At 52.5% G+C, this 24,271-nt stretch overlaps 2 protein-coding genes across 2 annotated transcripts in view; both read left to right on the forward strand.

The window, feature by feature from the left end:
* The first annotated feature begins 11,981 nt into the window (after positions 1 to 11,981).
* Positions 11,982 to 12,284, forward strand: LOC136465914 (uncharacterized). Its single transcript, XM_066464465.1, has one exon. The coding sequence runs from the start codon at positions 11,982 to 11,984 to the stop codon at positions 12,282 to 12,284; it is 303 nt and encodes a 100-aa protein (XP_066320562.1).
* Positions 12,285 to 14,088: 1,804 nt separating this feature from the next.
* Positions 14,089 to 24,271, forward strand: part of LOC136465915 (syntaxin-43-like) — a 69,709-nt gene continuing 59,526 nt past the window's right edge. Inside the window, exon 1 of the mRNA XM_066464466.1 lies at positions 14,089 to 14,092. The gene's annotated coding sequence lies outside the window, so the exon portion shown is untranslated. The remainder of the gene's footprint in view (positions 14,093 to 24,271) is intronic.

The raw sequence follows: 24,271 nt of genomic DNA on the forward strand, positions 1-24,271 counted from the left end.
GACATCAAGAGAAGGGAATACAAAAGCTTGCATAAGGAACTAAAAGCCCTTAAGCAAGCCTTTGATGAGCTCAATGCATCTCATGAGAGGCTAGAGGATGCCCATGAGAAGCTTGGCAAGGCTCACAAGAAGCTTGAAAAAGCTCACTCCTCTTTGCTTGATGAGCAAAATAAAAACAAGCATGTTGAGACTAGTGATGTAGGCTTAACTTGTGATATAATTGATGAATCATTATCTATGCCTATCATTGTTGCTCCCGCTAACCCTTCTTGTAGCATTTCTACTTCCACCTCATCAAGTAGTGATGGTTTCACTTATGATACCTCACTAATGGTTGAGAATGAGAACCTCAAGAAGGAGGTCAACAAGCTCACTCACACCTTGGCTAAGGCCTATAGAGGTGAGGACCGCATGCTTATGTGCTTGGGTAGCCAAAGAGCTTCTCTCTACAAAGAGGGATTAGGCTATACCCTAAAGAAAGGCAAGGCGGCCTTTGCTCCTCACAAGACTAGTTTTGTGAAGAACAATGGTCGGTTTTGCACTAGTTGCAAGCAAGTTGGTCATGTAGAGCAAAAGTGCATGAACAAGAAGTTACAAGCTAATGTATCCTCCATTAAGTTTAATTCTTTCTATGTGCTTACCAAGGGTGCAAATGGTGTAATGGCTAAGTTCATTGGTAAACCATGGATGGGTTCAAAGAAGAAAGCCATTTGGGTACCAAAGAGCTTAGTGACTAACCTTCAAGGACCCAAGCAAGTTTGGGTACCTAAAAGGAATTGATCTTCTTTTATAGGTCAATTACAAAGCCAGAGGAAGGCATTGGGTTCTTGATAGTGGGTGCACTCAACACATGACCGGTGATGCAAGAATGTTCAACTCAATCAACACCAATGGCAATGATGGTTATAATAGTTCACATTTGGTGACAATGGCAAAGGTAAGGTTAAAGGGCTTGGTAAGATTGCAATATCCAATGACATGAGCATATCCAATGTGTTGCTAGTAGAGAGCTTGAACTTTAATTTGCTATCCATGGCTCAATTGTGTGATCTTGGATTCAAATGCATATTTGGGGTAGATGATGTAGAGATCATAAGTGTAGATGGTTCTAACTTGATCTTCAAAGGCTTTAGATATGAGAATCTATACTTGGTTGATTTCAATGCTAGTGAAGCTAAATTATCTACATTCTTGTTCACTAAGTCTAGCATGGGTTGGTTATGGCATAGAAGGCTTGGTCATGTTGGAATAAAACAATTGAATAGATTGGTTAAGCATGACTTGGTTAGAGGCTTGAAAGATGTTGTGTTTGAGAAAGATAAGCTTTGTAGCTCTTGTCAAACTGGAAAACAAGTTGAAAACATCCATCCTAAGAAAAGCATGATGAGCACTAGTAAAGCATTTGAGTTGTTGCACATGGATTTGTTTGGGCCAACACAATACAATAGCATTGGTGGTAACAAATATAGCTTTGTGATAGTGGATGATTATACTAGATGCACTTGGGTATTCTTTCTAGTGGATAAAAGTGATGTGTTTGCAACATTCAAATCATTTTTCAAAGGAATTCACAATGAGTTTGAAACAACCATCAAGAGAGTTAGAAGTGACAATGGTAGTGTGTTCAAGAATACTAGAATTGATGAGTTGTGTGATGAATTTAGAATTAGACATGAATTCTCGGCCAAGTACACTCCACAATCAAATGGCCTTGTTGAGAGGAAGAATAGAACACTCATTGATATGGCAAGGTCTATGCTTAGTGAGTACAATGTGAGTCAATCCTTTTGGGCCGAAGCTATCAACACGGCGTGCTATTGTAGCAACCACCTCTATTGTCACCCATTGAAAGAGAAGACACCATATGAGCTCTTGAATGGTAGAAAGCCCAACATTGCATATTTTTGGGTCTTTGGTTGCAAATGCTATATCTTGAAGAAAGGCACTAGATTGGGCAAGTTTGACAAGAAATGTGATGAAGGATTCCTACTTGGATATTCAACTACAAGCAAAGCATATAGAGTTTGGAATTTGGATAGTGGTACTCTTGAGGAAGTTCATGATGTTGAATTTGATGAAACCAAGGGTTCATAAGAAGAGAATGAGAACTTGGAAGATGTTAGAGGCATTTAATTTTCAAATGCCATGAAGAACATGGATGTTGGTGAATTGAGGCCTAGGCAAGTGAATGATGATGAAGATGAGCAAGTGCAAGTGCTCTCTAACTCAAATGTGGAAGATAATACAAATCAATCTAGTACAAGTGGCTCTCATGACAATGAACAAAATCAAGTGGCTAGTACATCATCTCAACCTAATAATCAAGCAAGTGCAAGCAATCAAGTTCCAATCCTCCAACCAACAAATATTGCAAGGGATCATCCATTGGACACTATCATTGGTGATATTTCAAGAGGTGTGCAAATTAGATCAAGATTGGCTTCATTTTGCGAGCATTTCTCATTTGTGTAATCCATTGAACCAAAGAAAATAGATGAAGCATTGAAGGATGTTGATTGGGTGAATGCTATGCATGAAGAATTGAATAACTTCACAAGAAATCAAGTATGGGAATTAGTAGAGAGACCAAAGGGACACAATGTGATTGGAACCAAATGGGTCTTTAGAAACAAGCAAGATCAAGATGGGATAGTAGTAAGGAACAAAGCAAGATTGGTAGCATAAGGATATACACAAGTTGAAGGTCTTGACTTTGGAGAAACATATGCCCCGGTTGCTAGATTGGAAGCAATTAGAATCTTGCTAGCCTATGCTTGTGCCCACAACATCAAGCTCTACCAAATGGATGTTAAGAGTGCATTTCTCAATGGTTACATTAATGAAAAAGTATATGTTGAGCAACCTCCCGGTTTTGAAGATGACAAGAAGCCCGACCATGTGTACAAGTTGAAGAAGGCATTGTATAGCTTGAAGCAAGCACCTAGAGCATGGTATGAGAGATTGAGGGACTTCCTACTCTCTAAGGGGTTCATGATGGGCAAGGTTGACACCACTCTTTTCATCAAGAAGATTGGCAAAGACTTGTTTATGTTGCAAATCTATGTAGATGACATCATATTTGGTTCAACCAATCAAGACTTTTGTGATGAGTTTGGAAAAATGATGGCTAATGAGTTTGAGATGTCGATGATTGGAGAGTTGAGTTACTTCCTTGGTCTTCAAATCAAGCAATTGAAAAATGGTACATTTGTGAGTCAAGGCAAGTATATCAAGGACATGATCAAGAAGTTTGGCATGAGTGATAGCAAAGTCATTAGTACACCGATGGGAACACATGGCAACTTGGATAGTGATGCAAGTGGCAATATGGTGGATCAAAAATTGTATCGGTCTATGATTGGAAGCCTACTCTATGTGACCGCATCAAGGCCGGATGTCATGTTTAGTGTATGCATGTGTGCAAGATTTCAAGCCTCACCAAGAGAAAGCCATTTGAAGGCTACAAAGAGAATATTGAGGTACTTGAAGCATACACAAAATGTTGGTTTGTGGTATACCAAAGGACCAAAGTTTGAGCTAGTTGGTTACTCCGACTCGGATTATGCGGGATGCAAGGTTGAAAGGAAGAGCACCTCGGGCACATGTCAATTGTTGGGAAGATCACTTATTTCATGGTCATCAAAGAAGCAAAATAGTGTTGCATTATCAACCGCCGAAGCCGAATACATATCCGCTGGTAGTTGTTGTGCACAAATACTTTAGATGAAGGCCACTTTGATTTATTTTGGAATCAAGTTCAAGAAGTGCCATTGCTATGTGACAATGAGAGTGCAATTAAGTTAACAAACAATCCGATTCAACATGCAAGAACAAAGCACATTGATGTCCGCCACCATTTCATAAGAGATCACCAACAAAAAGGGGACATTTGCATTGAGAGTGTGGGCACCAAAGATCAACTTGCCAATATATTCACCAAGCCATTGGATGAGAAAAGGTTTTGCAAGCTAAGGAATGAGTTGAACATATTGGATTTCTCAAATATGTGTTGATGTACCCCCCACTTATATGACATGCCTCTCCTTCAAGCAATCAAAGGTAAAAGTTAATTGGCATGGCATACATCCTTGCTAAGGACTTGTTTAGTGCATTTAGACATCTTTCACATTTAATAGGCTCATTCATGAAAATCAAATGAATTTGATGATTATATGGTACCACTATTGCTTCTATGCTTCATTTGGTCTAGTGGTAGCATATGACATGTTTATGGGCTTGTAAACCTAGTGTTTGATCTAGAAAATGAGCTCTAAGTGTTTAACTCAACATGGTACAAGATAACCCTTATTTGGAGGTGTGAAGAAGCTTGTGCTTGGATCAAACCGAGTTAAATGTCTTTGGCAAGTATTCTAGATTGAACCAAATTTGGGAAAATGATCCTCACCCCATTGATTGACATTGATAATCTCAACCTATCTACATTTTGAACCTTTGTGGTAATTGATGACAAAGGAGGAGAAAAACAAAGATATTAGTACATGGGGAGAAAAGCAAAGATATTAGTGTACTAAGATAGTGAAAAGACAACAAAGGGGGAAGAAATAAAGATATAAGTGATAGAGGGAGAATTTGACATAGGGGGAGAGATATGACAAAGGAAGGGGATCAATTAAAATTTTGAGCACACAAGTAGGGGGAGCAAGCTCATGAACTTGTATGATGCATTTGAATGTGCATTTCATATGTTTGCTTGCATGGCACAAGTTTTAAATTTCAATATTCATGCTTGTGTGGTGTATGCTAGTTATAGGTTTGAATGATGAAATGAAAATCTAGCATGCATATGTTATCTAGTGATTTCACTTCCAAAGTGTTTCCAAGTGGTATAGAGCTAACCATGATGCTAAGGATGGTATATTGGTGCACTCCGATTGGTATCACGCTTCAAAGGTCCATCTTTTATATCTTAGCATCATTTGGTAGATATTGTCTCCTATATTTCCTATCTAAGCATATGTCCAAGCTTCAATCCAAACTCTTAGCACATATGTAGGGGGAGCAATTGCTACCATATGGGATTCATGAAACTTGTCCATATCCTTTACACATGGTAAATATGCTTGGGCAAGCAACATGGATTCAATTAAAATTCAATTCATATCTTTGTATAAGGGTTGTCATCAATTACCAAAAAGGGGGAGATTGAAAGCTCTAGTTTGGTTTTGGTGAATTGATGAAACCCTAAGTGCTAACCTAGTTTATCAAGTGATCATGGGATACGTAGCACATTCTTAGTGGTGAAGCAAATGAAGATCATGACATGATGATGGTGATGCCATGGGGATGATCAAGTGCTTGGACTTGAAAATAAGAAAGAGAAAAGCAAAAGGCTCAAGGCAAAGGTACAAATGGTAGGAGCCATCTTGTTCTGGTGATCAAGATACTTAGCGAGTGTGATCACATTTAGGATCGATAGACGTACTATTAAGAGGGGTGAAACTCGTATTGGAATGCGGTTATCAAAGTGCCACTAGATGCTCTAACTCATTGCATATGCATTTAGGATCCAGTGGAGTGCTAACACCCTTGAAAATGTTTGTGAAAATATGCTAACACATGTGCACAAGGTGATACACTTGGTGGTTGGCACATTTGAGCAAGGGTAAGAGATTTCACCAGCGGAGTGTCTGCCCGTAGAGTGCGGACAGTCCGACGGTGCCACCAGTGCCCTAGATAGAAAAGACAGAGGTCACTATAAGTGACCGGATGCTGGTCTCGGTAGGATCGACGCGTCCGGTCAAGTGGAGCATGAAGACGCTAGCGTCGGTCTTCGACCGAACGCTGGTTCACTAAGCGACCGGACACTGACAGGGTGCGTCAGGTCCAACTGACGTGGCAGCACACAGGGGAGTCGTCGTGTGACCGGATGCGTTCGGTCATGAAAAGTCGTCTCTGGATGCTTACTGGAAATAACCAGATGTTGGGGTTCAGCGTCCGGTCACTTTGAGCTGCTGTGTCCGGTCATCACTTGACCGTTGAGATCGGGCGATCAACATTTGAAGAGAGGGGACACGTGGCAGGCATCGCATGACCGGACACTGAGGTCCAGTGTTCGGTCAATATGACCGGAGCGTCCAATCACCCCATGTTGTGCCCAGTGAAGGGGTACAACGGCTCTATTTCATGGGAGCTTCTATTGAAGCCCCGTGGCCCACTCAAGCTCACTCTCTTGGCCATTTGCATTGACATAGCAACCTTGTGAGCTTAGCCAAAGCCCTCCCACTCATCTCTATCATTGATTCATCATCTTTGTGAGATTGGTAGTGAATCCAAGTGCATTGCTTGAGTGTTTGCATTTAGAGGCACTTGGTGTTCATGTTTCGCTGCAGGATTCGCTTGTTACTCTTGGTGGTTGCCGCCACCTAGATGGCTTGGAGCAGCGAGGATCGTCGAGCGGAGGATGGTGATTGTGAGGGGTTCTTGACCTTTCCTCGGCGGAGTAGCTTGCCGGCAAGCAAGTGAACCTTGGTAAAAATCATTGTGTTATCATTTGATTCCGAGGTGATTGGTCTATATTGGTATTCATCCTTGTGATTGATTGGTTCACTTCTCGACACGACGTGTTGTTGTAGAAATTCATAATGGGCTATTCACCCCCCTCTAGCCATTAGGACCTTTCAGCGGAGCCCGCGGCCTTGGTGTCGAGTGAGGAAGAGCCTGCGGCCTCGGTGTCGGGTGAGGCAGAGCCCACTCTCAAAGGTTGGGTGAGGTGGAGCCAGCCCTCGGAGGCCGAGCAAGACAGAGCTAGCCCTCAGAGGTCGGGCGAGGCAAAGCCCACGGCCTCGGTGTCGGGCGAGGCGTAGCCCACACTTAGAGGTTGGGCGAGGCGGAGCTAGCCCTTAGAGGTCGGGTGAGGTGGAGCCCGCCCCCGAAGGCTAGGTGAGGCAGAGCTTATACACCTGGGGTCGGCTGGAGCTGTAGTCGTGCTCTTGACTACTCGAATGAATCAATATTGATGGTTATTAGCTCCTCCTCTTTGGGTACCCTAGTATTGGTCCCCTATAGTAGCCCCCGAGCCCACGGAGGAGTAGAATACTCCTTCGGAGGTTTTCTGAACGGGAGGACTATGAAGGCCTCAGCCTTCTTTTGTTGCCCACAGCGTGACTTGGGGGTGGTGATTCATGCACTGCCCATGCCGAAGAGATCGAGCAAGAACAAGAAAATGAGATACCGGGAGAGAAAGAACTGCAAAACGTGAATCAAAACACAAACTCAAATCTTGAAGCCACGAGGACAATCGGAGGTTAAGGCCTCCATTCCCACTTAGATCAGGTTCAGAATTTGATTTCCACAGATGAACGATTTGCTAAATCATCTGTGTATCACTAAAGAAGTCTAGAGGAAGAAACCCTAATTAACAAGGATGAAAGAGAGACTGTCTGGAGAGATGAGGCTGACTGGGGCAGCCCTCCTTTTAATTATAGAGGCTATTACACATTTCCAATATACCCCTTGGTAATTAGAGCAAACCACCTAGCCCAAAAGGTATTATGGCCCAACTCAGAGATCCGCTAATTCGATGGCCACGTGCCTTCATGACTTAGCTTGGCCTTGAGGCAAGCTCATGATGACACCACATGTCGCCACCGATTCTTGTCGGAGCCACACCCGGGTTTGAGGCCAAAACCCGAAAATCATCCACCGATGGTTTTGAGGCCCAAACCACCAAACCACTCGCGGGTAGCGTACTCCATACACTTGCCCCACAAACTCGACATGTGTCACCATTGTTGTCGGGTACCATAAAACAGGGTACCCCGAGCGTACACCAAAAAAGTCACTTAAATCTCATCAACAACAAAGCCAGAAGGTAAGCCATGGGTTCACCCCCAGCCCCGTCCGAGCCCACCGGCTCTTCGCCTCGCCTGAGGCCTCGCACGGGAGGTCTCGACACCCTAACGAAATCTCCGCCTCATGCGAGGCCTCTCACGAGAGGCCTCGGCAAGGTGCCCAATTTCCATCTTGCCCGAGGCCCCGTGCGTACAGCCTCAAATGAGATAGCTATTCTCCGTATCGCCTAAGGCTGGCTTGTCAATAACCCGTCGCTCCCACCTCAACCAGTCTTCCCGACAGCATGTCACGTCCTATTAATGCGTCAACCACTCCCGAGGTCTCAGCCGGACGATGGCTCGACACCACGGAGTAGCTGACGAGACAAGGAGTCGCATCAACACCATACCGGCTAAGACAAGGCATAGCGGGGATTACCGGGCACTGTGTTCCGGTGCTGTGCCCATGATCAGCGCCAGCGCTACGCTGTGCCCCATAACACCCACCCCAAAGACAACACGGCATGGGAGGTCTGGCCCGGGTCATCATCACCTCTGAACCAGCGTACCAGACCGACCGCTCCCTCTGAGCCTCGGCACCCTACATCAGGGCCTTGGCCATCTTGAGATTCACGTCTGCCGAGACCCCCACCATGGTTCGGCCTCGACACCAACCGAGCCTCGGCCTCATGGGCAGTCAACCCATAGTGACCCGCACTCTGATCGTCGTGCCCGCTTCGAGGTAACCATGGAGCTCCCATGACGCACAGGATCGGATGTGACCAGCACGTCGCCCCAGCGCTTCAAGGACGGACCACTCCGATGACCATGCCACCATAGGAATAGGCTATAGAGCTCGGACACGCCGCCTCCGTTTGCACGACGTCGTATAGTTAGCACACGTACTACCCTGGTCCTCCCTTCAACTATAAAAGGAAAGGATTTGGGCCGTTTCTAGGAGAGGAACACAGGCACACACAAAAACAACACCCTGCAACACGCATACTCCCCCGCTGTCTGAGAGCAACGTCTCAAGCAGCTCGCATCACTCCGTGCCGAGACCTAGGACTAGCTCCCTCTCTCACCCAGCTTGTAACCCCCTACTACAAGCACCTCGGTGCAAGGAATACAAGATCGATCTCTCAGACTGGATGTAGGGCACCGATCGCCTAAACCAGTATAAGCCTTGTGTCTCTTTGCATCACCATCTGAGATCGGGAACACGTAGTACAAATTTACTAGTTGGTTGAGGACCCCTCGGTCCAAAACACCAATAGTTGGCACGCCAGGTAGGGGCCTCTACGTGTCAGTTTCATCATCCCAACATGTTTTGGATGGCAGACCCTGTACGACCGTTGTGTCTCGACACGGTGATTTGGTTTGGGAGCCTAGAGTTCATGTCTCTAGGGCATGAGTACGACATGGTACTCCTCACGCCCCGAGCCCCACCAACCAATGATGAAGTCATGCACCGGCAGCCTAGGTGCAGGCGGCGCTCGGGCAGCCGCTCTGGCCTTGCTCGCTAGGCACGACACGAGCAGGGTCACCTCGACGCTACGCAAATCTAGGGTGACACGCCGCTCTCCACCAATATCCTACGACCAGCTGTTGGCGCATGGTCCCTGGTTGGGGACTTGTGTAGCCTGAGCTTGGACAAGGGAAAAACGTCGGTGGCATGTGGCGATGCCTAGTCATCAAGCTCTGCTCCACCGCTCCCTGAGGAGCCAACTCTGGTGGAGCAGAGCCCGGTGATGGCACCATCCCCATACCCCTTTGGGTTGAGAAATGCCGCCACCTCTTATGCTTACGCTTACACTTCCGCTCATGAGGATCCCTTAGGATGCCGCCAGCACTTCGCTCTCAACCTCGACAGCCACACTGACTCCTCGGAGGGGGACGAGGCATGGCCCAGAGTGGATTTCTCTAGACTCCACAACCCTGAAGCCATGCGGCGCTTCTTGGCCGCAAGCGACTACTGCTTCGGCTACTCTGACTCTGACAATGAGGGCACCTACGACCCCACTCATGAGTGTTTCCACGTCGGGCTCGGGATGCCAAGGGCAGACGAGGAGGATGAGGGGACGGGTAGCCGTTCCCCACTTCGCCCGAGTACAGGCGCCGCCACACCTCTACGCGTTGTCCTGCCAGCAGCACGGAACGAGAACCTCACCCTTGCACGACCTCAACGCCTGAACCTGGAATAGCTCTGTGAGCTCCAGGCCAAGGTCGAACAAGACCGACTCCTTCTACAGCAGCTTTGAGACTCTCTCGAACAGGAGCAGCGAGGTCACGGCAACGGCGGAGGGGCCCGACGGAGGGCCCACGATGTGCATCACCGCATCCACGACGACGAAGGGAGTGAGCAACCCCCAGTCTTCAATCGTGCTAGCCAGAACATCGTGGCTGCGGCAATGCTGGTCCATGCGATGCCAGAGCCTTCTACCATGGAGGGGCGACGGGTCCGCGGCGAGCTCTGAGATCTCCTAGAGACCGCCGCAGTGCAGCAGGCCGAAAGTTCTGCCTCCCGACGGCACGGGGGTGCCTCGAACCTGCCCGCGGCATCGCCTCGGTAGGATAGGGAAGCCTTGGTTTGTCCTGAGCCTGCTCGAGCACCGATAGCCCACAGGGTCCCCATGCTGCTTGACTGCCTCGGCAATTGACGCGAGGTGCAGGGAGACCATGAGGTGGTCAGCAGGCGACGACGCCACGACAACGGCCGCCTGGGGCTACCACCCACACCGGGGTGGCCGTTATGATAGTGAGGAGGACCATAGTCCTTCTCCTGAACTGCCAGTCCCTCAGGTCTTCAGCAGAGCCATCCGCGCTGCTCATTTCCCGGCCCAATTTCGGCAACCAGCCAGTCTCGCAAAGTATAGCGGCGAGACCAATCCCAAACTCTAGCTTGCCAATTACCACCTGGCCTATCAGCTAGGTGGCACGGACGATGACCTGCTCATCATCCGCAACCTCCCCTTGCTCTTGTCAGACTCAGCGCGAGCCTGGCTCAAGCACCTTCCTCCCTCACAAATCCACGACTGGCACGACTTGGTTAGGATCTTCGTTGAGAACTTCTAGGGCACATACATACGCCCTAGGAACTCCTGGGATCTTAAGAGCTATCGCCAGAAACCAGACGAGTCTCTCCGAGACTTCATCCAGCGCTTCTCCAAACAGTGCACCGAGTTGCCCAGTGTCGGCGACTCAAAAATCGTCCAGGCTTTCCTCTCCGACACCACCTGCCGTGACTTGGTCCGAGAGTTAGGTCGGAACGTGCTGCGCTCAGCTACCATGCTCCTCGACATCGCCACCAACTTCGCCTTAGGCGAAGAGGCTGTTGGAGCCATCTTCCCCGATAGTGACTCCAAGGGGAAGCAGAGGGACGAGGCCCCTGAGGCCTCAGCCTCCCACCTCCCCAAGAGAAAGAAAAAGGGCCGCCTAGGGAAGCAGGAGGTCCTGGAGGCCGATCTGGTCGTGGCCGCAGAACACAAGAATCCTCGAGGCCTCAAGGGCCCTAGGCCCTTCAACGACATGCTTAGGAAACCTTGCCCGTACCATCAGGGCCCGGTAAAGCACGCCCTCGAGGATTGCTCCATGCTTCGGTGTTACTACGCCAAGCTTGGGCCCCCCGACAACGACACCAAGCCAAAAGGGGCCGGCGACCGGGACGATGACAAGGACGATGGGTTCCCCGAGGTTCACAATGCCTTCATGATCTTTGGCGGACCCTCGGCGTGACTCACAGCGCGCCAGCAGAAGAGGGAGCGCCAAGAGGTCTTCTCAGTCAAGGTGGCCACTCCCTGATACCTCGACTGGTCTCGGGAAGCGATCACCTTTGATCGAGATGACCACCCCGACCATGTCCTGAATCTTGGGCAGTACCCGCTTGTAGTCGACCCGATCGTCGACAACACCCGGCTCACCAAGGAATTGATGGACGGAGGCAGCGGCCTCAACATCCTCTATGCCAGCACCCTGGAGCTCCTAGCGATCGACCGTTCGTAGCTCTAGGGTGACGCCATGCCCTTCCATGGCATCGTGCTGAGGAAACACACGCGACCCCTCCGGCGCATCGACCTTCCTGTCTGCTTTGGCACCCCGTCCAACTACCGCAAGGAGGTACTTACCTTCGAGGTGGTCGGATTCAGGGGAACCTACCACGCCATCCTAGGGTAGCCGTGATATGCCAAGTTCATGGCAGTCCCCAACTACATCTACCTCAAGCTCAAGATGCCGGGTCCCAATGGCGTCATCATGATCAAGTCCACGTATGAGCATGCATACAACTATGAGGTTGAGTGCATCAAATACGCCGAGGCTCTCATGGAAGCCAAGACCCTCATCGTCGACCTCGACCGACTCGGCAGCCAGCTGCCCAAGCCCAAGTGTCGAGCCAGGACGTTTGAGCCCATGGAGGCCATCAAGCTCGTCCCAGTCGACCCCGCCTGCCCTGACAACCGGGCGCTGAGGATAAGCGCCACCCTCAACATCAAATAGGAGGCCGTGCTCATTGACTTTCTCTACGCAAACGTCGACATGTTTGTGTGGAGTCCCTCGGATATGTCGGGCATACCAAGGGAGGTCGCCGAGCATGCCTTAGACATTCGGGCCAACTCCAGACCAGTGAAGCAGCGCCTGCGCCGATTCGACGAGGAAAAGCGTAGGACTATTGGCGAGGAGGTGCAAAAACTTTTGGCGGCTGGGTTCATCAGGGAAGTATCCCATCTAGAGTGGTTAGCTAACCCTGTGTTGGTCAAAAAGAAAAATGGGAAATGGAGGATGTGTGTAGACTACACCGATTTGAATGAACCCTGTCCAAAAGTCCCCTTCCCATTACCTCGAATCGATCAAATCGTTGACTCCACTGCGGGATGTGAGACTTTGTCTTTCCTTGACGCATATTCTGGTTACCATCAGATCAAGATGAAAGAGTCCGACCAGCTCGCGACTTCTTTCATCACCCCATTTGGCATGTACTGCTACGTGACTATGCCTTTCGGCCTCAGAAACACAGGGGCCACTTACCAGTGGTGCATGACCCAGGTCTTTGGTGACCACATTGGGCGAACCATCGAGGCCTATGTGGATGACATCATGGTCAAGTCTAGAAAGGCCGAGGATCTTGTCGACGACTTGAAGATAGCCTTCAAATACCTTAGAGAGAAGGGCATCAAGCTCAATCCCAAGAAGTGTGTGTTCGGGGTCCCCCGAGGCATGCTCTTGGGATTCATAGTCTCATAACGCGGCATCGAAGCCAACCTGGAGAAGGTCTCAGCCGTAACCAGCATGGGACCAATCAGAGACCTCAAGGGAGTATAGAGGGTCATGGGATGCCTTGCGGCCCTGAGCCGCTTCATCTCGCGCCATGGTGAAAAAGGCTTGCCTCTGTACCGCCTCTTGAGAAAGTCCAAACGCTTTTCTTGGACCCCCGAGGCTGAAGAAGCCCTCGCCAAACTCAAAGTGCTGCTCACCAATCCTCCCGTCCTGGTACCACCGGCGAGGGACGAGGCCCTCTTACTATACGTCACCGCAACAACCCAAGCGGTCAGCGCGGCCGTAGTAGTAGAGAGGCAGGAAGAGGGGCATGCTCTACCCATCCAATGACCTATCTACTTCATCAGCGAAGTGCTCTCCGAGACCAAAGCACGCTACCCCCACATCCAAAAGCTTATCTACACCATAGTCTTGGCTCGACGCAAGCTGCGCCACTACTTCGAGTCCCACCCGGTAACGGTAATATCGTCTTTCCCCCTGGGAAAGATAATCCATAACCGTGAGGCCTCGGGCAGGATAGCCAAATGGGCCATTGAACTCATGGGGGAAGCCCTGACCTTTGCACCTCAGAAGGCAATCAAGTCTTAGGTCTTGGCTGATTTTGTGGCTGAGTGGACCAACACCCAACTGCCACCTGCTCAAATTCGAACGGAGTACTAGACCATGTACTTCGATGGGTCCCTCATGAAGTCTAGGGCTGGCGTGGGTCTGCTCTTCGTCTCGCCCCTCATAATACAAATGCACTACATGGTTCGGCTCCACTTCGCCGCCTCCAACAATGTGGCCGAGTATGAAGCCCTCGTCAACGGCTTGCAGATTGCCATCGAGCTTGGAGTACGGCGTCTCGACATCCGGGGCGACTCGCAACTCGTCATTGATCAAGTCATGAAGGAGTCAAACTGCCTTGACCCCAAAATGGAGGCATACTACAAGATGGTACATCGCCTAGAAGACAAGTTCGACGGTCTCGAACTCAACCACATCGCCTGGAAATACAATGAGGCCATGGACAAACTAGCAAAGATGGCCTCGACATGGGCTCCGGTCACCCCGAATGTCTTTGCTAGGGACCTCCACAAGCCTTCCATTGACTACGCCTCGGTAGCGGAAGGGGGCCCACCGGCCAAACCCACCGCGGGGCTCGACGCCTCCTCGGCTGCCAAGACTCCTTTGGCCGAGCCCGAGGTCATGGAAGTGGACACGGGGCCTCCCCAGACCGACCAGAGCACGGACTGGCAAGTCCTGTTCCTTGATTGGCTCGCTCAGGGAGAGCTTCCTAGTGATAGGACCAAAGCCCGACGGCTTGAATGACAAGCCAAGACTTACATCCTCTGCAATCACAAATTATACAGGCGAAGTCCATCTGGCATCCTCCAACGATGCATCACCACCGAGGCAGGCCAAGCCCTACTTTGGGACTTGCACGCAGGGGCCTGCGGGCACCACATGGCGCCTCAGATGCTCATCGGAAATGCCTTCCACCAAGGGTTCTACTGGCCGACGGCGGTTGCCGACGCCACCAAGTTAGTACGCTCCTGCGAGGGATGCCAGTACTACGCATGGTAGACGCACCTCCCGGCCCAAGCCCTCTAAACCATCCCCATCACTTGGCCATTTGTCGTATGGGGGCTCAACATGGTTGGGCCTCTACAGAAGGCGCCCGGGGGCTACACCCATCTCTTGGTAGCAATCGATAAATTTTCCAAGTGGATCGAGGCTCGTCCGATCAATCAAATCAAATCCGAGCAAGCAGTGCTATTCTTCACCAACATTATCCACAGGTTTGGGGTCCCAAACACCATCATCACCGACAATGGGACACAGTTCACCAGCAAAAAATTCTTGGCATTCTACGACGACCACCACATCCATGTGGCCTGGTCGGCCGTAGGACACCCAAGGACAAATGGCCAAGTAGAATGTGCCAACGGCATGATCCTACAAGGCCTCAAGCCAAGAATTTACAACCAGTTGAAGAAGTTTGGCAAGAAATAGCTCGCTGAACTCCCATCGGTCACCTAGAGCCTGAGGAACACTCCAAGCCGAGCCACGGGGTTCACACCTTTCTTCTTGGTCTATGGTGCCGAGGCCATTCTCCCCACTGATTTGGAATATGGTTCCCCGAGGCTATAGGCCTACAACGAGCAAAGCAACCGCACTGCCCGCGAAGATGCCCTTGACCAACTGGAGGAAGCCCGAGACATTGTGCTGCTACATTCGGCCAAGTACCAGCAAACCCTACGGCGCTATCAGGCTCGACGCATTCGAAGGCGAGACTTGAAGGTAGGCGACCTGGTGTTGAGGCTGAAACAGAGCAACAAGGGCCGCCACAAGCTGACCCCACCGTGGGAAGGGCCGTACATCATCGCCCAAGTACTGAAGCCCGGGACCTACAAGCTAGCCAACGAGAAGGGCGAAATCTTCACCAACGCTTGGAACATAGAACAGCTACGTCGCTTTTACCCTTAAATTTCCAAGCATTGTATATATTATTTCTCGGAATACAATTAAGACACGTTCTTTAGTTGTTCTAATTTTTCGAGAACCCCCCCCCCCCCCCGAGCCCATCGTGGATCTCAGCAATATGATAACATTGTAAGGGAGACTCGGCTCTGCCTTTGCAGAACCAAGCCTCCCTTGGGGGCTAGATGGGGGACTCCCCCTAAGTCCCACGCACCATTCTTCAGTCATTTTTCGAAAGAATTCCTACGCCAAGTCTCTCTAGCATGCTCTGACGAATCGGTTGTAAAAAACCCATGGACCAAAAAGTCTATTTTCTAAGCAGGAGGCCGGTAGAGTCATGAGACGGCCTACGCCTCCGGGCTACGGCACTCCCTCACCACCTCTCGCCCAAGGGACGGCTGAAGCTCCAAGGAGGTTTTTTGCAAAAGATATCTGATCAGAGATAACAGAGGACAGAGGCTCAGAAATACAAGAAAAACAACTAAGAAACACGAGTACTTTAAAAAGAGGCCTCGACGGCCACAAGCGTTATGAAACAAAGTTAATTCCTACTCTATTTTACATGGCCTCTTGGGCCCAGGTCAAGGCTCAGGGCCTCCAGCATCGGCAGACGGCAGGGGAGGGACCACCTCCTCTTCGAACAGCATTGCCAGTGCCGTGCTAGGGCCTTCCGCCGCCTCCATCAGCTTTGTGACCGCCGCGTCAGCCTCCTCATCATCATCAGGCAGGACATAGCCATCACTGATGGCCGGGAGGTCAATGCCGATGTAGTGAGAGGCGATGACGGCCAACGCGCGCTTGACACCCGTGTGCAGCGCTCCTCAGAGCCGCTCGTGCATTTGGCCACTCAGCGCAATCAAACGGCTCCCAAGGGAGCTGCCTGACTGAACCCCCTCGACCTCCAAGGCCTCGCAGGCGGTATGGGCGGCACTTTTCAATGTCTCATGCTCCCCAATCTCGGTCTCGAGCACCGCCTGCACCGCAATGGAAACCTCGGCTGCCCGGGTGACCTCCACCTCCAACCCTACGCCTAGGGAAACAGAGTGAGACTAAGTGCTAAGAAAAATGAGCCAAAAAAGGGACGAAAGCCCACAGAACTCACCCCTGGCCTTCTGCTCCTAGCGTCGGGCCTCGACTCGAGAGGCCTCGGCTTTCTCTCCCCAGCATTGGTCCTCGGCCAGGGAAGCCTTAGCCTTTTCCTTCAGGCGCTGGGCCTCGACCTGAGAAGCCTCGGCAGCCCTAGAAGCCTCTCTCCCCAGCTCTGCATCACACCAGGGAGTTAGGAGGCAAACACAAGAAAAACGAAGAAAACGAAGGGGACAGTACTCACCCTCGGCCTTTCCCCTCCAGACCACAGCCTCGGTCCGGGAGGCCTCAACCGCCATAAGGGCCTCATCCAAGGCGCCTTTTGTCAGCTGGTGCGCACTCTGCTCTGCCCCTAGCTGCCCAGCAAGGGCCTTGCCTGAGGCCGTCGCTTCTTTAGCCCGGGACCTGAAGGCATCCCAATCACCGGCGACGCGGGTAAGCTCCTCCTCCAACTCCTTGACCCACGCCGCCAGAGGGGTGACCTACCCCTGGGCCGTGACCACCTCGACCTTCGCATTGACACAACGAAGCCGAAGGTCCTCCACCTTCGTGCTCCGCGCTGCCAGAAGCATGTTGGCACCCGCAAGTAGGCCCTTTTGCCGCTGGAGCTAGTCCCAGACATCCCTCTCCCACCGGAGAAAGACCGACTTCCCAAGGGACCGGGTCTCGAGTTCCTGGGGAAGCAGAACAGGGGTCATTCACTGCAACAAAACTCAAAAAAAGACAACATCACACGAGAAAAGAAAGCGCGAACCTGGGCGACTCCGGGCAGTTCGTCGGCCACCACGGACAGCGCCGTCCATAGTGACCGCTCCGCCAGCTAACAGTATTGCTCGAAGGTGTCCCAGCGCCTGCCCTCGGCTGTGTCCTCGAGGGCGAACAGAGGCTCCCCCTCAGGGTCATCCCAGCTCCGCCACAGTACACGTGGGTGATCCTACCCACGAGGCTCGGGTCGCACCCGCATGAGGGACGAGCTTCCTTCACCCAGGGTCAAAATCGGCTGTTCCACGGTGTCGGTCTCCTCGGCGTCGACCACTTCCCGTGCCTAGGAGGCATCGTCAGAGGAGATCGGATGGACCTCCGCCTCCCGGGCGCTCTCCCGTAACAACGGCGGGCCCTGAGCCAAGGGCGCCACCAAGGCCTCTGCCACCTTCATCTCCACCTCCTGGGCAGACAGCCTCACCGCCATCACGTCGGCCTCAATGATCTCGGGGGCTCCGGCCTCTGCAATCATGGCCTCGATGGTCTCAGGGGCTCCGACCTCTGCCATCATGTCCTCGGTAGTCGAGGAAACACCGACCCCGCCGCTGCGGCCTCGGTGGTCTTGGGCGCCCCGGCCTCCATCACCTCAGCCTCAAAGACCCCGAGGGCATCAACCTCGATGGCCTCGGCAACTAAGGGCACCTCGGCCCCATCCGACTCACGAGCCTCGCCCTCACGGGGCGGAAGCGCTCCCTCCCTCATCTGAGTCGGGGTCGCCTCGGCAGCCCCTCCTTGGGTGGCCAGCTCCTTTGGGTCAGCCCTCGCCGATGCCGTGCTGTGTTGTATGGCAGCTTGCACCTCCGCCACCTAGTGGGCGGAGGAGCCGGGGCTCACCCTGAGCGCCTTGAGGGGCACCAAGGAAAGAACCTCCGCAGGTCGCTTCCGACTAAGGAAAAATCACCTATAGGGTCAGCACAAGACCAAAGAGCGAATGGAAAACGCTACGGCTCTACCCAAAAATGCGCTTACCCTGAGCGAGGCTGCTACCGCTTTAGCACTGCAACCCTCGTCTGCAAGGGTGGCAGCGGCGGCAGGGGTGCGGCCTCCACATCCACCAGCGCCGGCCGATCCCCGACGGGCCCCAGTGCTCCCTCGATCCTCTGTGGGGGCGGTGGCGTTGCACCCACCGCCGCCTACTCCGTTGCTGCCGTCACACCCATCGGGCTGACGGTATGCTTGCCCAGCGCCCACGCCTCGAGCGTGTCGGCCTCGACCCTGGGGCGAGCGACTGCCGACCCCGGGACAGCTCCTCCTCCTCCCTCTGGGAGCGCCAGACTACTTGCTGATGCCTCAGGCACCGTCTCCCCGACATCAAGGAGATGGTCCAGGGGACCCCGCCCCATCTCACCCTCATCATCCCTGCCTGAGGCATCTGTCGACACCGACGGCGACGGGAACTCCTCCAACGGGAGGCCATCCTTCCTTTGCTGGCGGCAGCGCTTGTCTAGTTCCTCGTGCGCGAGGATCTTCTTTGTACGCTTCATCGCCTTGGCGTCCTTCTGCTTTTTCTGTGCCTCGGCGTGCGCTCGGTTGATCGCCCGCCGCCTCATGTCCTCGGGAACGGGTAGTGGAGAGGCGCGCATGTCCCTCATCCCCTGCAGGAACGACGAACGCGCATAAGGGAACGAGAAGTAGGGAGAAACAAAGAAGGCTCAGGGGCCGCAGCGGCGCGCGACTTACTAGCAAAAAGAACCCCTACGACGGGTGCATCGTGATGGGGATCAGGTTGCCGCCCCTCAGCTTTGCCTCCACCGTCTCCCCCACCCGACGAAGAATTTCCTCGTTAGAAAGGGCGGAGGAGGACATCCAGATGCCCTCATTTGGTTCACTCGGCCTCATCTCGAACACGTGCCGCCGCCGAGCCATCAGCGGCAGCACCCTTCGGTGGTGGAAGGCAGCCACGACCATGGCCGCAGTAAGGCCATGGCTCCATAGCCTCTCCAGCCCCTCTAGAAGCGGCTGCAGCTTGGGATGATCCTTCCTCGGGATGCCATACTTCCACCTCTCTGGGCAGCTCCCCATAATCCACCCAGTGTAGGGGGAAGTCCTCCATCATCGTTGCAAAGATAGAACCAGCTCGTGTACCATCGACGATTGGATGATGCGAGCTAGGCCAGGATGTAGAGGTGCTGGCGGTCCTGACGCACTTGGAGAGTGCAGCCGCCAGCCCTCACTGCTTTCCTCATGCCCGACGTGCCCGTCGGCTTAGTGGTGTGCCCTGCCCAGAAGAGATGGAGCCACAACTCCCAATGGGGAGCAATCCCCAAGTACCCCTCGCAGACAGTGACAAAGATGGCCGCCTACGCGATGGAGTTGGGGTTGAAGTTGTGGAGCTCCACACCATAGTAGTGCGGGAGTGCCTGCATGAACCAATCCACCAGAACGCTGAGGCTACGCTCGTGAAAGGAGACGAAGCTCACAACGTAGCCGTCGCGAGGCCTCGGCTCTGGCTCGCCCGACGGAGCGATCCACTCTGGCCTGTTGGGGTCCGTCACTGGACGAAGGAGTCCACCATCGATGAGTGACTGAAGTGTCTCCATGGTGACATCAGATGGATCCCAAGGGTCCACCTCGATGACAACGATGTCGCCGGCCATGAGTGCGGTGGAGGGTTCGAATGCGGTGGTGAGTTTGTCTCTCTCTCTCTCTCCCTGGCTCGCCTTTCTCCCTTCTTCTTCCCGACGTCCGCTGCTCTAGCGACGGCTCGATGGGGGCAGAACTAATGTAGGCAAGGTAAGGTGAGGAGGGGCGAGGCTCGTTGCGTATTTATGTAGGGTAAAGGCAAAATAGACGGGCGATGAAATCGGGGAAGTTTCCCCCCAAATCCGGTGCGGTTAACCCCGATCTGATTTTACTGCCCACGTGCCCACCTTTTTCTCATTAATTGCGGGAATAGTTACGTCCCATCTGGAAGTGCCACCGCTCGTGCCCACTGAGGGTAGCATGGCACATTCCACCCCTCCTTCTGAGCGAAAAGGAAGCGCGAGGGTCGTACAAAAAGCCAGGGGAACACCTGACAACCTTCTTGCTCTGTGCAGAGGCTAAGGGGCTCTTCCTGCAACCTTGCTGAGACCCAGTGACCCCGGTTCGTACTCGAGGGGGCTCGGCAAAACAAACCCTCCTTCCGAGTGAAAAGGAAGCATGAGGGTCGTACAAAAAGACAGGGGAGCTCCTGACGGCCCTCTCGCTCCGTGCAGAGGCTAGGGGGCTCTTCCTGCAGATATGCCGAGATCCCGCGACCTAGGCTCGCACCCAAGGGGGCCTCGGCAAATAAACCCTCACACACGAGGGGCGTACAAAAAGCCAGGGGAACTCCTGACGGCCCTCTCGCTCCATGCAGAGGCTAGGGGGTTCTTCCTACAACTTTGCCAAGACCCAGCGACCCAGGCTCTCACCCGAATGGGCTCAGCAAACAACCCCTCCGTCCGAACGAAAAGGATATGTGAGGATCGAACAAAAAAGTCAGGAGGACCCCTGACCACCCTCTTGCTCTGTGTGGAGGCTCAGGGGCTCCTCCTGCACCCAAGGCAAAGACAAACGACCAAAGCCCACGTTGGAAGTTTTCGTTAAAACACGATAAAGGGCATCAAACCCGTTACGGTCTAGGGGTTCGAAGGCTAGGCCCCCTAGGGTTTCGATAGCCGCCCTAGGGCAACAGAGTCAGGGATGACTGTGGGCGAGCCCACGTATGGCCAAGGCCCAAGCAAATGATCGCTCGGGACACCCCAAGTCATGTCCGAGACCGGCAGGGAGGTCTCTGAATGGGATCCCACCGTAGGGAGGCAACGAGCCACCGGGGCCTAGCGAACGGCCCCGGCACCCACTAGAGAAACCCTCTAGTACTCTTGGAGTGCGTCTCTAGACCGCTAGCTGACCCCTAGCGAACGGGGTACGGGCCTCCACTCGGACTACCCGATAACAACTCACCGGAAGTGCCACCGCTCGTGCCCACCGAGGGTAGAATGGCACATTCCACCCCTCCTTCCGAGCAAAAAGGAAGCGCGAGGGTCGTACAAAAAGTCAGGGGAGCTCCCGAACACCCTCTCGCTCCATGCAAAGGCTCAGGGGTTCTTCCTGCGACCTTGCCTAAACCCCGTGACCCAAACTCGCACTTGTGGGCTCGACAAATGCAAAATCTCTCACTCAAAGTGAGAAAAAAGACCCTGGGGGAATGAATCCACTCCCGCAGGGCCTCGGGGGCTACACCCGGCGGGTGCGCTCGCGCGCACCCATCGAGGCCTCGAAGTACAAAAAACACAATCCCTACAGGAGCGGCTGCAAGCCAAGTCTCGACAAACCCTCAGGGAGAGTGCACGCACTCCCCCTAAGGCTCGGGGGCTACTGTTGGGTACCATAAAACGGGGTACCCCAAGCGTACACCAAAAAAGTCACTTAAATCTCATCAACAACAAAGCCAGAAGGTAAGCCATGGGTTCACCCCTAGCCTCGTCCGAGCCCACTGGCTCTCCGCCTCGCCTGAGGCCTCGCACGGGAGGTCTCGACACCCTGACAAAATCTCTGCCTCGCGCGAGGCCTCTCACGAGAGGCCTCGGCAAGGAGCCCAATTTCCGTCTCGCCCGAGGCCCCGAGCATATAGCCACAAATGAGACAGCTATTCTCCGTATCGCCTGAGGCTGGCTTGTCAATAACCCGTTGCTCCCGCCTCAACCAGTCTTCCCGATAGCATGTCATGTCCTATTAATGCGTCAACCACTCCCGCGATCTCAGTCGGACGATGGCTCGACACCACGGAGTGGCCGACGAGACAAGGAGTCGCATCAACACCATACCGGCTAAGACAAGGCACGGCGGGGATTATCGGCCACTGTGTTCTGGTGCTATGCCCACGATCAGCGTCGGCGCTACGCTGTGCCCCGTAACACCCGCCCCGAAGACAACACAGCATGGGAGGTCTGGCCCGGGTTATCATCACCTCCGAACCAGCGTACCAGACCGACCGCTCCCTCTAAGCCTCGGCACCCTACATCAGGGCCTCGGCCATCTCGAGATTCACGTGTGCCGAGACCCCCACCATGGTTCGGCCTCGGCACCAACCGAGCCTCGGCCTCGCGGGTAGTCAACCCACAGTGACCCGCACTCTGATCGCCGTGCCCGCTTCGAGGTAACCATGGAGCTCCCATGACGCACAAGATCGGATGTGACCAGCACGTCGCCCCAGCGCTTCAAGGACAGACCACTCTGACGACCATGTCGCCATAGGAATAGGCTACAGAGCTCGGACACGCCGCCTCCGTTTGCACGATGCCGTATAGTTAGCACACGTACTACCCTAGTCCTCCCTTCAACTATAAAAGGAAAGGATTTGGGCCATTTCTAGGAGAGGAACATAGGCACACACAAAAACAACACCCTACAACACGCATACTCCCCTGCTGTCTGAGAGCAACGTCTCAAGTAGCTCGCATCACTCCGTGCCGAGACCTGGGACTAGCTCCCTCTCTCACCTAGCTTGTAACCCCCTACTACAAGCACCTTGGTGCAAGGAATACAAGATCGATCTCTCAGACTGGATGTAGGGCACCGATCGCCTGAACCAGTATAAGCCTTGTGTCTCTTTGCATCACCATCTTGGATCGGGAACACGCAGTACAAATTTACTAGTTGGTTGAGGACCCCTCGGTCCAAAACACCGACAATTGTCCTTAACCACCCGGACGTCAAGTCCTCCTGCGCCTCCGCTTGACTTGCTCGACCACCGTCTTGACTTGGTCAACACGGGCAACTTCCCATGTACTCTTGCACTTGTCGATGACCCTAAGTGTTAGCCACCACGGTCAGTCACCCCGCTTCTTTGGTCCCTCGGTCTAAGCCCCGACATCCGTCCTTCACCACCCCTAGTCCATCGACATGAACCTGCTTGACCTTCACCTTTGCCATTGCCCATCGTCTCCGAGCTCCACACCTACGCATCACAAGCCAAGAGACATGTTGCACAACCTAAACTCATGCCTTGGTTAGTTTAACAACTTAACCCAAAGCGCTACTCATGTTGAAAATCACTCATCACAAACCGAACCACATGGGTACATTGACTATGTGTTCGCATGTTGCTTTATTGCATTGTTCAATCTAGATTTTTTAATATAATCGGCAACTCTTCTGCTTATTCGTTTTCAAAAGGTGATGCATCAAGAGACTATTCCTCAAATTTAGTGGAATGACTCCGTTCCTTACACTAGTATTAATTATTAGCTTGTAAGGAATGAGGTGATGATACGTCAACTCATTTCATTCTACAAACCAAACAAAAAAATGAGGAGTAAGAAGATGATGGACTAACCCATTCTTCAAACCAAATACCCTAGTAATTAGTTTATTTTTCACTCTAATCTATATGGATGGGAGAGATTGAGTATCCAAACAATAATGAGGATTCTTAACCTCTTTGGTGATGCTATTTTGAATTTAATCTTTGTTAATTAGTTTGTCAGACTTTTAACATAATTATTTATTCGGAGAGGCTAGCGCTCGAACATCTGGACGGACGCCCGTGCCTGCTCCGCCTCGTCTGCTCGGATTCACGCACTGCCCGTGCCGACACCATTTCGCACGTGCATGCAGGACCGCTCCACACCGCTCGGATGACTCGTCTCCACCCCCTACTCAATCCCTGTGTAGACGTGTCGTGCGTCGTTCACCTCTATGGCCTCAGACTCCTCTGCTGAGGAATCGCGCACCTCTTCCACACTGGCGCCGTGCGGTCTATGCCTCCCCGAGTCGGTGGCCGTGGCCTGGCCCTGCCGTCCTCGTCAACACCAGTGCCAGCGGTTTGCACTTGCTAATGATTGAAATAGATGAAACATTTGGAATATACGCCTGCAACATGTGTATAGCCACTGCAACATATACAACATCTAGATAAAACACTTGCAACATAC

This window comes from Miscanthus floridulus, chromosome 7, assembly GCF_019320115.1.
Source record: "Miscanthus floridulus cultivar M001 chromosome 7, ASM1932011v1, whole genome shotgun sequence".
Taxonomy (NCBI): Eukaryota; Viridiplantae; Streptophyta; class Magnoliopsida; order Poales; family Poaceae; genus Miscanthus; species Miscanthus floridulus.